The sequence below is a fragment of the Neomonachus schauinslandi genome, chromosome 15 (assembly GCF_002201575.2).
Source record: "Neomonachus schauinslandi chromosome 15, ASM220157v2, whole genome shotgun sequence".
Lineage (NCBI taxonomy): Eukaryota > Metazoa > Chordata > Mammalia > Carnivora > Phocidae > Neomonachus > Neomonachus schauinslandi.
The window spans coordinates 41,620,555-41,633,589 of NC_058417.1; the positions used below are offsets into that span (position 1 = coordinate 41,620,555).

The window sequence follows — 13,035 nt, forward strand, 5'->3', positions numbered from 1 at the left end:
GGCGGCATCCCAGTGAGGATAACCACACCAGCAGCTAACGTTTACAGAGCGCTTCCTCTGAGGCCTGAGGTCAGGCTGTGCTAAGCATGCGCTTTACTGTCTCATTTTATCCTTACAACAATCCTACAAGGTAGGTACCATTATCGTCCCCAATTTCCTGATGAGGAATCTGAGGCATAGGACGGTGAAGTGGTGAGAGGCGGCTGTCAGCCTTCAGGGCTCCACCTGAGAGCCTCCCGTCAGGGGCCCCCAGCCCCTGGTTCTCCGTTTCAACCAATTCTCACCACTTCCAGTTCTTTCAGCTCTTTTTTATATTTTTGTTTTGTAAAAAAATAGATTATGCCCATACTCTGCAGAGCCCACTGGCCTTTACCCCAGTTGATCAAATCTGGGTTCTCCCCAAGATTCAGCTGGGGTGAGATCGTGGACAGCGCGTCTCAAACTAGAGGCCTGGGTGTTTGTGTGAAGCCAGAGTACAATCAGAGCTCTTAGAAAATACAATCAATAAATTACAAACCTCCCTCCCTTCCCCCACCCCGTTTCCTCCCACCCCCCCCCATCCAAATCTAGAACAGACTGTGCATTGCCCCCCACCCCCCCACCCTGCCCCATGTCAGCGTCTCGTCTCAGTTGCCTCTGTATCTGCAGGGTCCGGGGGCCCTCCATAAATGTTTGTGGAATGAATGAATGTGTGAATGGGAGGAGGGAGCGAGCACTTTGGAGTCCTGAGTCCCAGCCTTGATTGTATCCTCACCTGCACTTTGCCCTCACCAGGACACCTCCCTCTGCCCCAGAGAAGAGGGTCCCCGGGATGGGGCTAGGAACAGAGAGGGGGAGGTGGGGAGTCAGCAGGGACATCTCTAAGCATGGGAAGGTGGGTGACTGAGGTAGAGCATAGGGCTCTGGCCTCGGAGTCAGGAGACCTGGTTCAGATTCCAGCTGTAAGGCTCAGGAGCTGTGTGACCTTGGGCCGGCGGGAAGAAGAATGATGACTACCATATGATAGTCCTTTCAGAGTTGACAAGGCCCCTTTTTCACATTTATCTTTGGTCCTCAGTAACCATCCTGTAATGTGGGTATTATTATAAATATACCCATTTTACAGAAGAGGAAGCAGAGGCTGGAGAAGTCAAGGGACTTGACAAGGTCACACAGCATACAGGAACTTGAACCCCACCCCCTCTACCTCCCTTGCTACTGCCCCTGTCTTCGCTGTGAAGAGGTTGGCTCAGATCTAAGTCCTCCAGCTTGGGAGCCCCACGTGGCAGTGTGGTGGCAGGAGAGACTGCACAGTGAATTCCCCGACGTAGACCCTACTGACCATCTCCAGCCATAAAAGCTGGTTTACCCCTCATGGAAGGGTTTCTAGACACCCCTTCCATCCCCCACCCACAACCTCGGGGCTCCAGTTCCTACCCCAGGAGGAATCTGAGAGTCCATGAGATGCCCATGAACTTCTGCTTTTCCTGGGAGAGCGGGGAAGTGGGAGGGAGGAGGGAGCTCGGAGGCCCATGCCTTCCCCTCACACGGGCATGGTCACCTCGTTGTATTCATCCCGACCCTCCTCTTCATCGAAGGTCGGCTTGGCATCGTCAGCATCCAGCTGGAGGGTAGAATAGGAAGGAGAGAGGGTGAGCTTCCGGGGAGGGCTGGGGCAGATGAGCCCTCCCCCCAGTACCGAGAGCACCTCTGGAATGAGGAGACGGCCTGGCTCTCACTGGACCTTGGACAAGCCATGTCCTGCCCTCTCAACCCCTAGGTTTGGTCTGGATGAGTTGTTTCCAAAGGGTGAGGGGCCCCTGGGGATGTGGCGCCCCGACAGGGGAGGGCCTACAGAGGGTGGGCAGGACACCCCTTCACCAGGGTAGCCCCACGGCAACTCTCACACCGTGGGAGAATTCCAAAATGACTCAGAAAACCACAGGCTGAGTTGCTCCACTGTCAGGACAGCACACGGGGAACACACCCTGCACGCTTCTTAACCCCTCCCTGCCCCCAAGCTCTGGGGTCCGGGCCTCCTGCCTCTGCCCTTTCTTTGCCCTCCCTCCTGCCCCTGGTCCGCAGGGTAAGGGTGGGGAGCAGCCACGCACACACTGGAGCTCCAGCGTCCTGAAGATGAGCGGCAGCAGGAGGCGGCGCAGAGGCACCGTGAGGATCAGGACGAAGGGCAGGGCCAGCGAGGTGCTGGGGAAGGTCTTCACCGTCCACAGTCCTGCCAGGCAGATGATCTGGATGATCGTGAACAAGTGCATGCGCCAGGTCTTCACCTGCAGGTGGAGGTGGGGGTTACTGCCTGCCCCGCCCTGGGGCCTGGCAACCCCCTCCCCACACTCGGGGCTGGGCAGCCAGGAGGGCTCTGTACCCGCTTGACGTAGGGCACATCTGGGTGGTACTTGGACGGCTTGAACAGAAGCAAGACGCGGTCAAAGAGCTGGATGCCGCTGAGGGACGTGACCCCCATGTAGAGGAAGATGCCAAACAGCACAGCCAGGGGGATGCGGGACAGGATGGGCCCCATGAGGATGGACAGGCCTGCAGGGAGAACCACGAACTCTTAGCCCTGGGGGCCAGGGGGGCGGGGGCCCAGAGGGCTGACAGCATCAGGGGCTGGGGAATGAAACCACAGGTACCATATGAAGCCCTTTCTGTGGATCCTCTTAATAGGTATTACCCCATTTTGCAGATGAGGAAACAGATTCAGAGAGGTGAAGCAACTTGCCTGAGGCCACACAGCTACTAAGTGGCAGATCAGGGAGTCAAACTCCTGCCTGCAGGACATCAAAGCCTATTCCTTTAGCCTCAGGGGTTCACAGAGGTCAGAGAAGCCTATCACCCCAGCCGAGAATGCCTCCGTCCCCCTCCACCTATCCAAACCCTAACCCTCCTCCAGCTAACACCAACTTCGCCTCCTTTAAGAAACTTCCCTGGCGACTCCATCAGTGACCATGGCGCAGCCCACACTGAGCCCGGCTGGACTCTCAGCTGCTCCAGAACTTGGATCTACCCCAGTGATCCTCTGTCTTCTCCTCTCCCACCCCAGATTATGCTCGGAGCTCTGCCCTTGGCATCAGTTACAGAGCAGCCAAGCTAGAGAGACCTCAGGGGCATCTAATGAACCCGCTAATGGCACAGAGAAACTGAGGCCCAGGATGAGGAGGGATACTGAGTCAGCAGCAGAGCAGGGCTGGAACCCACTGTTCACTAAGCTTATGTTGGATAAAGCTTGAATACCGGGTCCTATCTAGAGAAGGCCTCCGTATGGAGCCCCCCTTCCCCGCGCCCACTTCCTCCCCTGCTCAGATGTCTATCTCTGTGCTTGGGCCTTGGGCATTTCCTCCAGAATTCCCTCATATGAACAAAGGACCCTGGGGAGACATGGGCAGGGGGTATGTGGGGAGAGCCAGCTACGAAAGGGTGGTCAGGGCTTCAGAAGGCCCTGGATCCTAAGAGGCAGAGGCTGGGGGCCAGAAGCAAGGCTAGATGCCAGAGAGTGTGGCCAACCCTTACTCACCTACGAGCACAGCAACCAGGAGCCCACTGATCCGCTGCTCCTTGACCTCCTGAATCTGGGCTGCAGCCCCTGGGGCGCTGGCCTTGCCCATGACAGTGAGCGCGTTGGCGTGGGTGACAGAACGAACAGTGGTGGCACTGAGCCAGGGCATCCCAAAGAGGGCAGCCACACCGCCCATGCCTATGACCAGCAGCAGGTCCAGGTGGAAGCCAGAGCCCTTGATCATCTTACGCTCCGGTTTGCTGATAATCAGCCTTGGGGGGTGTGGGAGGTCAGGGGTAAGCAGCGGTCTCCCTTGCCCCCACCCTCTTTGCCCCCTCCCTCCTTCTCCGTACTTGGGTCCCTCTGTATCTTAGTTTACCCTGCTGTGTTCCTCTCCCTTGGAGTTCCTTGCTCCCCTCCCTCCCACCCTCTCTGGAGAATCCAGACTCTAAGAGTAGAAGGATCTCAAGATATCCCCTAGAACGTCCACAGGTAGATTTACGCTGAAGCCAATGAAGCTGAGCTGGTAAAGGTCCCTTCTGAGGTACGCCACCTCATTTTGCAGTTCTCATTTTGTATTCTTTTTCTTAAAAAGGCCTCCCCAAATTATACCCTGTCAGGTCCCACAGAACCTGCCCCTGCCACTGCCCATCCATCACTCCTGCTCATGAGGAGGGCCCCACGTTCGACTAAGACTAGCACTCAGTCCTTGCTGTCATGTCTGCCTGGAGCCTGTCCTTTCCCTGCCCCAGACCCTCCCGGGCCCAGCTCTGCCCGTGGCTCTTACGTGGTGATCTGGGACTCAAGGAAGATGAGGATGAAGACCAGCATGGCAGGCAGGGCGGAGGCAAACATCATCCAGATGGGGAAATGCGAATATATGCCCAGTGGGTGGATGACCCAGCCCCGGGCTGAGGAGTTGGACACTGAGAGGCCTTTAGGCACACTGAGTTTCTGTGGGAGGGGGATTCTGGTGAGAACACTGGGGCAGGGGAATGGGGGAAGGGAGGCAGGGAGAGCCAGGGTCCTGGGCACTTGGGAACTTACTTATACTGAGCACCTACTTTGTACCCAGTCACTGCACTAAGCCCTTTACATACATCTTCTCATTCCCCACTTTATAGATGAGGAAACAGGATCAGAGAGGTTGTGTCGTTTGCCTTGCATCACACAGCTATTTGGTGGCAGACCTGAGATACATAATCAGATCTGCCTGGCTCCAAAGCAGATTCTTTCCTACTGCCCTGGGTTAAGGAGTAAAAAGGCAATTTGACCCAGGCCCTTGCTTCAGCCAGAGGGGTCCTGTAGGGCTGTGGGAAGAACTTGGGGCTCTTGGGGGAGGCAGGGATGAGTAAGGAGAGTTCTAGTTGGCTTCATGTTTGGGAAAGCTGTTCTTGGGAGGGGGCATACTGGGAGAATCAGCTGACAGTAGGAGGAGAGTGTCACCTGGGTGTAGGTGTCCTCGATGAAGAAATCCACCATGACCATGATCAGAATGGAGATGGGGACCCCGAAGTCCCCAATGACCCGTCGCAGCTAAGGGCAGGTGGAAAAACCCGGTCAGCGCCCAGTTGTTTCCCCACCTCCTGCCTCCCACTTGCCCCCACTCCTGCCGCCTCTTCATGCGGGGGGGGGCTTGCTCTTCCCAGGGGACCCGTCAACATCTAATGCCTTGTCTTGCACCTCAAGGTACCTGCCTCCTTTCTTCTTTCCCTGGCCCAGCCCCACCACCGGCCCCACAGCTTCTCCACCCCTTTCTAAGAACTGTCCCTGGCTCCCCACTAGGTTCTCAGCCTGCGTAGGCTGAGAAAGAGAGATGGGCTTGCCTGAAGAGTGAAAGCCTAAGTGAGGAGGGGGTCAGGGAGGCTTGGAATGGGGAATGGGAAGCTAGGGTAAGAAGGAGAGCTAATGGCATTGAGGAACCTGGAAGAGTGCTTTGGACTGGGACAGGACAGTGAAGGCAAGAGCAGGGCTGTGGGGGGAGAATGTACTGACCACGCCAGGGAAGTAGGAGCTGTTCTTGAACTTTCGCAGCATCATGGCGAAGAAGAAGGTGCCAGCCATGAACACAAGGGAGAGGAGGGCTGTGTTGGGCAGGGGACCCTGAGGTTTGGGCACCACTGTCACATTGTGGTCATAATGCTTCTGAAGTGGATGGTCCTGGAAGATCTGCAGCAGAAAACCAAGGCATCCTATTCTTCTCATCCATCTATCAATCTGTCCATCATCTATCCATCCATTCATCCATTTGTCCATCATCTATCTATCCATCCATCCATTCATCATCCACCATCCATTCATCCATCATCCAACCACCCACCATCCATCCATCAATCTGTCCATTATCTATCTATCTATCTATCTATCTATGCATCCATGCATCATGCATGCATCCATCCTCTTATCTTCTTCCTCAACTGACAGGGTAACAGAGGGACAATGGGATTCACGAGCTTGGTTTTCAGGAGTGGAGACCAGGCTCAGCTTGGGTGGGGCAGGCCACGGTGGCAATGAGTATACGTGTGCATGTGAGCACGCAGGGTCTCAGATACATAAGGCGGGTGGGCAGGAAAGAAGTGCCAAGGATGGGGTGCCTGGGTGGCTCAGTCGTTAAGCGCCTGCCTTCGGCTCAGGTCATGATCCCAGGGTCCTGGGATTGAGCCCCGCATCGGGCTCCCTGCTCTGCGGGAAGCCTGCTTCTCCCTCTCCCACTCCCCCTGCTTGTGTTCCCTCTCTCGCTGTCTCTCTCTCTGTGAAATAACAAAGAAAATCTTAAAAAAAAAAAAAAAGAAGTGCCAACGAGGGTCCTAAAAAGGGCTTCAAAGACTTGGAAACAGCAAGCCCCACCAACCAACAGAATCAGAGGCAGACATGCAGCGTCCGCCCTCCCTCCATATCCAACGCAGATGTCCAGGTAGGCATAGTTGAAGGTGCTGGAGCTGAGGAGGCAGGGTGCTCCACCCGCAGGCCCCGTGCTTCTTGAGGGTGAGTGCCAAAGGGGGCGGGGGGGCAGCAGAGCCTCTGGGACCCCTGCTGCCCCTCCATGAATGCACTTTCCCATGTTCAGTCTCGCACACACACTCGCCTGTGGTCACTCTGGGCGCGGTTGTGACCCGGACATGCGCACACGAAGGCGCCCCCCCCCCCCCCCCCCGCCTCGGGCGCAGGCGCTCTCCGCGGTCATGGCCAGAGTACCGGCCCAGAGGCAGCTGGTGTCCACGTGAATGTGGTCATAGCCACGCACGATGAAGATACGGCCACACACGTGCCATAAGGACACGTGTGCAATGACACGCACGGCCACATCGTTTGTGCACAGAGTCGCACACACACGTGCGTCCGCACTGCCATGGCCCCCACCTTGATCAGCTTGACGAAGGTCTCATAGATGAAGATGAGGGAGATGAGAAAGGAGAAGATCTCTTGGGTGTAGCGGGAGATGAAGCGGACCAGGAAACTGCCCTCGAAGGCCACTATGAGCACCACGAACAGGACCAGCCAGAAGCCGATCCACACGCGGCCCACGATGTACTCCAGGTTGTAGTTAGTGCAGAACTGCAAGGGGGTCAGAGAGGCCTGGGTCAGGCAGGTGGGCCCAGGCACCGTGCATCAGGCAGGTGGGGCCAGGACCGGTTACAGGGTCCGAGTGGGGCCAGAACAGAGCTACCGAGAAAAAGGCTTCTTCAAACACGAGCAGGGGTCCTGAGAAGCCAACCACAAGCAGTGGCTGAGCCGCGAGCAGGGCGAAGAGAATGCCCTGCACCGCAGTGGAGATGAGCAGCTCCAACACCCCCATCTGGTTCTGGGTCTTTTCTCCTGTGGGTAGAAGTTACAGTGTGGTCAAGGTCAAGAGGTCGTTTCCAGGCTCTAATAGAGCATTTCACGGGCAGGCTATGGTAGGGGTCCAGACTGTCCCATTGGGTCAGAAGGCAGGGCCGACACAGAGGCCAAAGGGTCAGAGGTGAGGGTTAGGGAGTCATGCAGAGGCACTGACCCAGGAGGCCGCCGAAGGTGATGGCAGGTGACAAGGCAGCAAAGTAGATGAAGATGACAGCAGCCAGGACCTGGGGGCTGAACGCGTCTGTGATGTCACTCAAGTAGTGGGGGTAGCGGCGCCGGATGTCACGCACCAGGCCCCCAAAGAGCAGGCCTGTCCGCTGCAGAGGGTCGTCTGGCCCAGCAGGGGCCCCTGGGCCCCCATACAAATCTGTAGTCAAGGACAGGACCATGATCACAGGGGGGTCACGGGAGGAGGCGTGGGGAGAGAGGAATCGCGAGGAGAATCTTCTGATGGGAACCGGGTGGCCATGGAGGCTGGGAGGCATGAGGACAGAGAGAGGGGACCCCAGGGTGTTGGATGGGAGGAGGGGAGGCAGGGGCTCGCAGGGCCGTGCTGGGGTCTCCGAGGGTCTGTGGGGGCTGCGGGGCAGGTACCCAGACCCTTGTAGAAGCGGGGCTCAGGCTTGGCGGGGCTGAGCAGGTAGCGCCTCCGCAGCAGCTCCTTCTGCAGGGGCACCAGACTGAGCAGGGCCTGCTCGGAGGGGGCTTCGCAGGGAGGCAGCACCAGGCTGCAGTCCAGGAAGCCCTCCAGGTTGCGGACCAGCTCCGCCTTGCTCTGAGCCAGGTAAGCATCTGTGCGGAACACCTGGGGGCCAGAGAGAGGGTCATGGCTGCCGGGACCCGCTAGACCAAAGGACCCAAGAGTCCACATCCACGTCCTCCGGGAACCAGAACCCTCTCTCCCGGCTCCTTCTTTTTTTTTTAAAAGATTTTATTTATTTATTTGAGAGAGAGAGCACATGAGAGGGGGGAGGGTCAGAGGGAGAAGCAGACTCCCCGCCGAGCAGGGAGCCCGATGCGGGACTCGATCCGGGGACTCCAGGATCATGACCTGAGCCGAAGGCAGTCGCTTAACCAACTGAGCCACCCAGGCGCCGCCGGCTCCTTCTTGCTAGGAACTGCTTGCCCTGCTGCCCCCCTCACTTCCGTGCCCACCACAAAAGGGTTTTGGGGAGGCAGACAGGGCCTTGAGTGGGGAAAGGAGAAAGCACTAAAGCAAACGGGGTAGCTTAGGGCGGACCAGCTGGAATTAGAGTGGGCCAGACCAGGCCAGACCTAACTGGGTGGACCCAGGTCAGAGTGGCCCTAGACAAGGCCCGATCAGGCAGGGCCAGGCCAGACCACCTGCCCCTGGCCAGACAGGCTAGAAGCAGCAGGGTGAGACGGAACGTGCCAGTCTAGCACAGTTCCGGTGACCCAGGCCCGTCCAGGGAGTGACCTCAGCTGCCGCCCAGCCCTCAGGCTCCCCCCACCCCTCCCCAGCCCCTCCTCACCCTCTCAGACATGAGGGTGGCCGCCGCCCGACCGAGCTGGGTGTAGTCGATGTTGGGGGCCTCGGGTCCCAGCAGCACAAAGAGGAAGCGAACAAGCACGGGGAGCCGCACAGCCTCCAGCTCCGTGGCCTCCTGCAGCCGCACGAAGCCCAGCACCGGGCGCTCCAGGAACTCTGCTCGGCCTGCGAGGGGAAGGGGCGGCGGGAGGCGGTCGGGCCAGGCTGAGGGCGTGCTGCTGGGCCCATGCTTCGGGAGAAGGGAGAGGGAGGCTGGGCCGGGACAGGAGGTATAGCGCGGGGGTGGGGGTGGGGGGGTTGGGGTGGAGGCCCCAGCTGCTTACCCACGAGCACCAGGGTGGCCTCCGAATCTGGGGGAATCTTCTCTAGAATTCCAGACGGGGAATGCCCTTCTGTGCCCTCCTGTCCCCGTTGGAAGGAGGCCAGTGAGGGGAGTCCCCTGGCCACTCCGAGCATCCAGCCCCCTCCTTCCCTAACCACTATTTCTTTTTTTTTTAGATTATTTATTTATTTATTTATTTATTTATTTATTTATTTAACAGGGAGAGACATGGCGAGAGAGGGAACACAAGCAGGGGGAGTAGAAGAGGGAGAAGCAGGCTTCCCCGCAGAGCAGGGAGCCCGATGCGGGGCTCGATCCCAGGACCCCGGGATCATGACCTGAGCCGAAGGCAGACGCTTAACGACTGAGCCACCCAGGCGCCCCCCCAACCACTGTTTCTAACCCTGTTCAGGTGGGTTGCTTCCTGGCTCTCCCAACAGCCCTAGTACGGCCTCACCTGTTCACAGAAGAGCTCCATCTCTAACGAGGGGTGCTGGGAGAGCAGAGGCTGTGAGGGGTTCCCGGAACGCATCAGAACCGTGGGCTTCACACCCTCCAGGGCCTCCAGGTCTCCGGCATGGCTGCGGAACACACAGGGGACACGGGCTGAGTAAGCTGTTCGGGCTGGGCTGTTAGTAGCTCGGAGACCCATGGGGGGGGATCAAGTAGCACTTCCCAGTGAGCAGACTGGAGGGACCCTGGGGCAAAAGGACAGTCAGCCTCCTTTGGCAGGGTGTTGTGGATGCGAGTGGATGGTCTCCGTCTGGAATGATCGGGTGGGGCTAGGTCGGATGGAGGGAAGGGCCTTGAGAGCCTGCCCTCCTGAGGACCAGTAGCCCCCACATCTGAACACGGAGACACGGCCTCCCCTCAAGGGGTGTCAGAGGCAGGAGCCATCGTGGAAGAAACGTGGGCCCTGGTCGGGGGGGGGGGGGGGGGGTTCCCTGGGCTTCCAGGGAGAGCTCGGGGCCATGGGCCGGGGAGGCGGGCCCTTGGGCTGTGGAGCCCAGGTCCCAGCGGGCAGGGACACCTGTGTGGGAGCAGCAGGACTCGGAGCAGCAGGTCTCGGGCCTCAGGCCGGATCTGCTCCTCGTAGATGAACCCGTCCAGCAGCTGGTTGGCCACTCCCGCCAGGGAGGTCTCTGGCAGATCCAGGAGGACGGTACCTGCAAGGGGTGGAGGGCTGAGCTGGACGGCTGGACGGTGGCCCCCCGGCCCGCCACCGTGCCGTACGTGCAGGTCTTGAGGAGGGGCCCGGCGGGGCTCACCCTTGGCAAAGGCTTTCTGCAGCTCCAGGAGGCTCCAGAAGGTGAGGTAGGACAGGTGCGGGCGGCTCCAGACCCCATCCTCCCTCAGGTTCTCCTCCAGCCGCACCCAGTGCGCTGCCTCCATCCACCGCAACTCCTGGTTCTTCTCATCCATCACCAGCTCCTGCAGCTCCACGTACACCTGCGGCCCCACAAGCCTGAATCAGTGTCTCAGGCCCGGGGCAGCGCCCTGCGGAGACTGGCGGTCCAGGGCTTGGTGGGCATTCAGCAGGTTCTGAGCGATGTTTGGAGGAGGCCCAGAGTCCTGGAGCACTCAGGGCAGACCCTGAGCTCAGAGGGGACCGGCGGGAGAAGCAACCTGGGTGTGTTAAGCGAGGTAGGAAGTAGGGGGCCGGGTACAGCCCACAACTCTGGCTCTATTCCCCAAATCCCTGACCAGACCCATACCCCATTTCAGAGGCATTTGGAGAACCTCTCGACCAAAAGGGGGGCTAGAGCGGACACTTGGGAGGGGCAAAAAAAAAAAAAAAGGAAGCCTTTGGGGTCATCGGGTGGGTCTCCTGCCTCCAAGACTGTTGAGTGGGCTCAGCATGCACTTGGGTTTCCTTGGGGCCAGCTGGCCGCTCCCAGGGGCCTAGCTGAGGGCAGATCCAATTTCCTAACCAGCTAGACAGTCTGATGCCCAGCAGGGACGCATGGGGCCTGGGCAGAGGGGCACGTATTTAATCCTGTGCTTCCCCAAGGAGCCCCTGACAGCCCGGCCAGGGCCAGAGGGCTGCGGGAGCGCAGCCCTCTGGCAGTCACTGTATCTCTGCCCAGGGAGCTCCCTGCTCAGTGGAAGAGGGACTCAGGTCTCCCCCCTCAGCAGGGGTGTCCTCTTCCCTTCTGCCTATTTCCCGGCTCCTTCTCCGCCTGTTTGTGGGGTTCCCCCATGCTGAAGCTGGGCCTATCCCTCTTCACCTCCCTTCTCCTGGTACAAGGGTGGGTGCCCCAGGCAGCACAGAAAAGAGAATCGGGCGATGCCGGGGGTCCTCACCTCGTGGGTGGCTGCGCGCGATGTGGCGTCTGGGTCTGGGCTGGTGTCGTAGTCTGTGGCTGTCGGCTCAGCGTAATCAGCTGAAAACCCGGAGGCAGGTTAGTGTTGCCCCCAGATAATCCCCCCCCCCCAGGGTCCTCCTGCACCACCCACAGTGAGCCTCCGAGAGCCACCCCAGATGATGCCCCACTCCTTCCCGTTGCTGCTGGCTCGGACCCGGGTGCCCGAGCCCTGCCCCACCCCTGCTGCTCGAGGGTCTGTGGTTCCCTGTGCCTGTTCTTGGCCCAGCCTGGCCCTTTCACGCCCCATCCGAGCCTTGGGAAGACCCCTGGGAGTCATCTTCAGTGGTGACAGAGAGGGTCACCTCCAAGGTGGAGAGTCCCGAAGGGCAATTCGCCGGATTCTCCTTGGATCTCCTCCCTCTCCTGCCACCTTCTGGGACCAGCTTCCCTTCCTTCTTCCCCCCTGCCTCAGCAATCCCACCAGCCCAGTACTTCTCCCTGTCTCGTAGTGGGGCTCTGGGAGCCAGGGTGGGGTCTGCCTTATATTGCCCCCCACTCCCCACCCCACTCCCAGCTCTCATTTCCCAGAGGGGCCTCTTATCTTCAGTACCAATTGCCAACACTTAAGTCGTATTGACAGTAAACAGGTCCCCACCTGGGGCTCCCCAACTGAGACCTTGGCAGGGCTGGGAAGGTTTCCTGATGTCTCTCTGCCCTGGGGGTCCCCATGGCCCCTCATTTCTCAGGACCTCTAGACCCCCAAACAGAATGATGTTCCCAGAACAGGCCCTGTGCCTGGCCTAGAAGTCAGCATGGGGCTGGCACAGATGGCATGTGGGCTCCTGCCCTGTCGCAGGCGGGCCTGGCTGCCCTGTCCCAAACCAAAGGGCCCGGCCATGGGTGACTAGTCCTGTCCCCTGCCCCCCAGTCCCCTCCTGTGATCATTTCAAACAAAACTCTGTTTATCCTTCAATCAGCCAAGATTGTGGGAGAACTGGCCCTGGGGCTTGGGGGGATTTGTGGAGAAGGGAGAGGACAAGTTCCCTTACTGTCTCTATCTGGGGCTCAGCAGCTCATCCCAGCAAGAGAGAGAGATGGGCCTCACCTACTGGCTCCTCCACCTGAAGCACAGGGACATCTGGGTCTTCATACTCCTCCTGTTCCAGAGCATCCTCCAGCCCCTCTTCATGATCCTCCTACAGGAAGTGGCCATCAGGGCTGGGCTGTGAAGGGCTTCTCGAGCCACCATGAAGGTAGGAGTCCAGGGTTGGGTTCCCAGAGCCCCCAGATAGGAGCCCGGCAGACACCACGAAAGACTCACCTGCCAGTCCTCCATGGTGCTGTTCTGATTGTCCAGTTGTCCACAGCGATCCAAGCCCCCAGCATAACCCGCACCTCGGGTCCCTGCACGGGGGAGCACAGGCTGAGTGAGGCCCAGCGCGTCCTCCTCCCAGAGGAGGCTATATTTGAGTCAAGGGGGATCCCAGGTGTTGAGAGGCAGTGGGGTCAGGGGAAGGAAGTTGGGGGGGTGGGAAGGAGCTAGATTTGTAGGTGTGAGAGCAGG

At 59.1% G+C, this 13,035-nt stretch overlaps 1 protein-coding gene across 1 annotated transcript; it reads right to left on the reverse strand.

Annotated features, from left to right (window-relative positions):
- Window positions 1–1,522: 1,522 nt before the first annotated feature.
- On the reverse strand, window positions 1,523–12,822 carry SLC4A1 (solute carrier family 4 member 1 (Diego blood group)). The gene is made up of 19 exons (XM_021681636.1): window positions 12,793–12,822; window positions 12,577–12,667; window positions 11,470–11,549; window positions 10,434–10,614; window positions 10,196–10,331; window positions 9,623–9,746; window positions 9,167–9,242; window positions 8,827–9,008; window positions 7,928–8,138; window positions 7,488–7,700; window positions 7,161–7,309; window positions 6,854–7,048; window positions 5,489–5,662; window positions 4,940–5,029; window positions 4,281–4,447; window positions 3,512–3,765; window positions 2,363–2,532; window positions 2,091–2,267; window positions 1,523–1,603 (listed from the first exon to the last, which is right to left on the reverse strand). Exons 1-19 carry the CDS (start codon window positions 12,805–12,807, stop codon window positions 1,523–1,525), a joined length of 2,766 nt encoding a protein of 921 aa, XP_021537311.1. The 5' UTR covers window positions 12,808–12,822.
- Window positions 12,823–13,035: the final 213 nt, after the last annotated feature.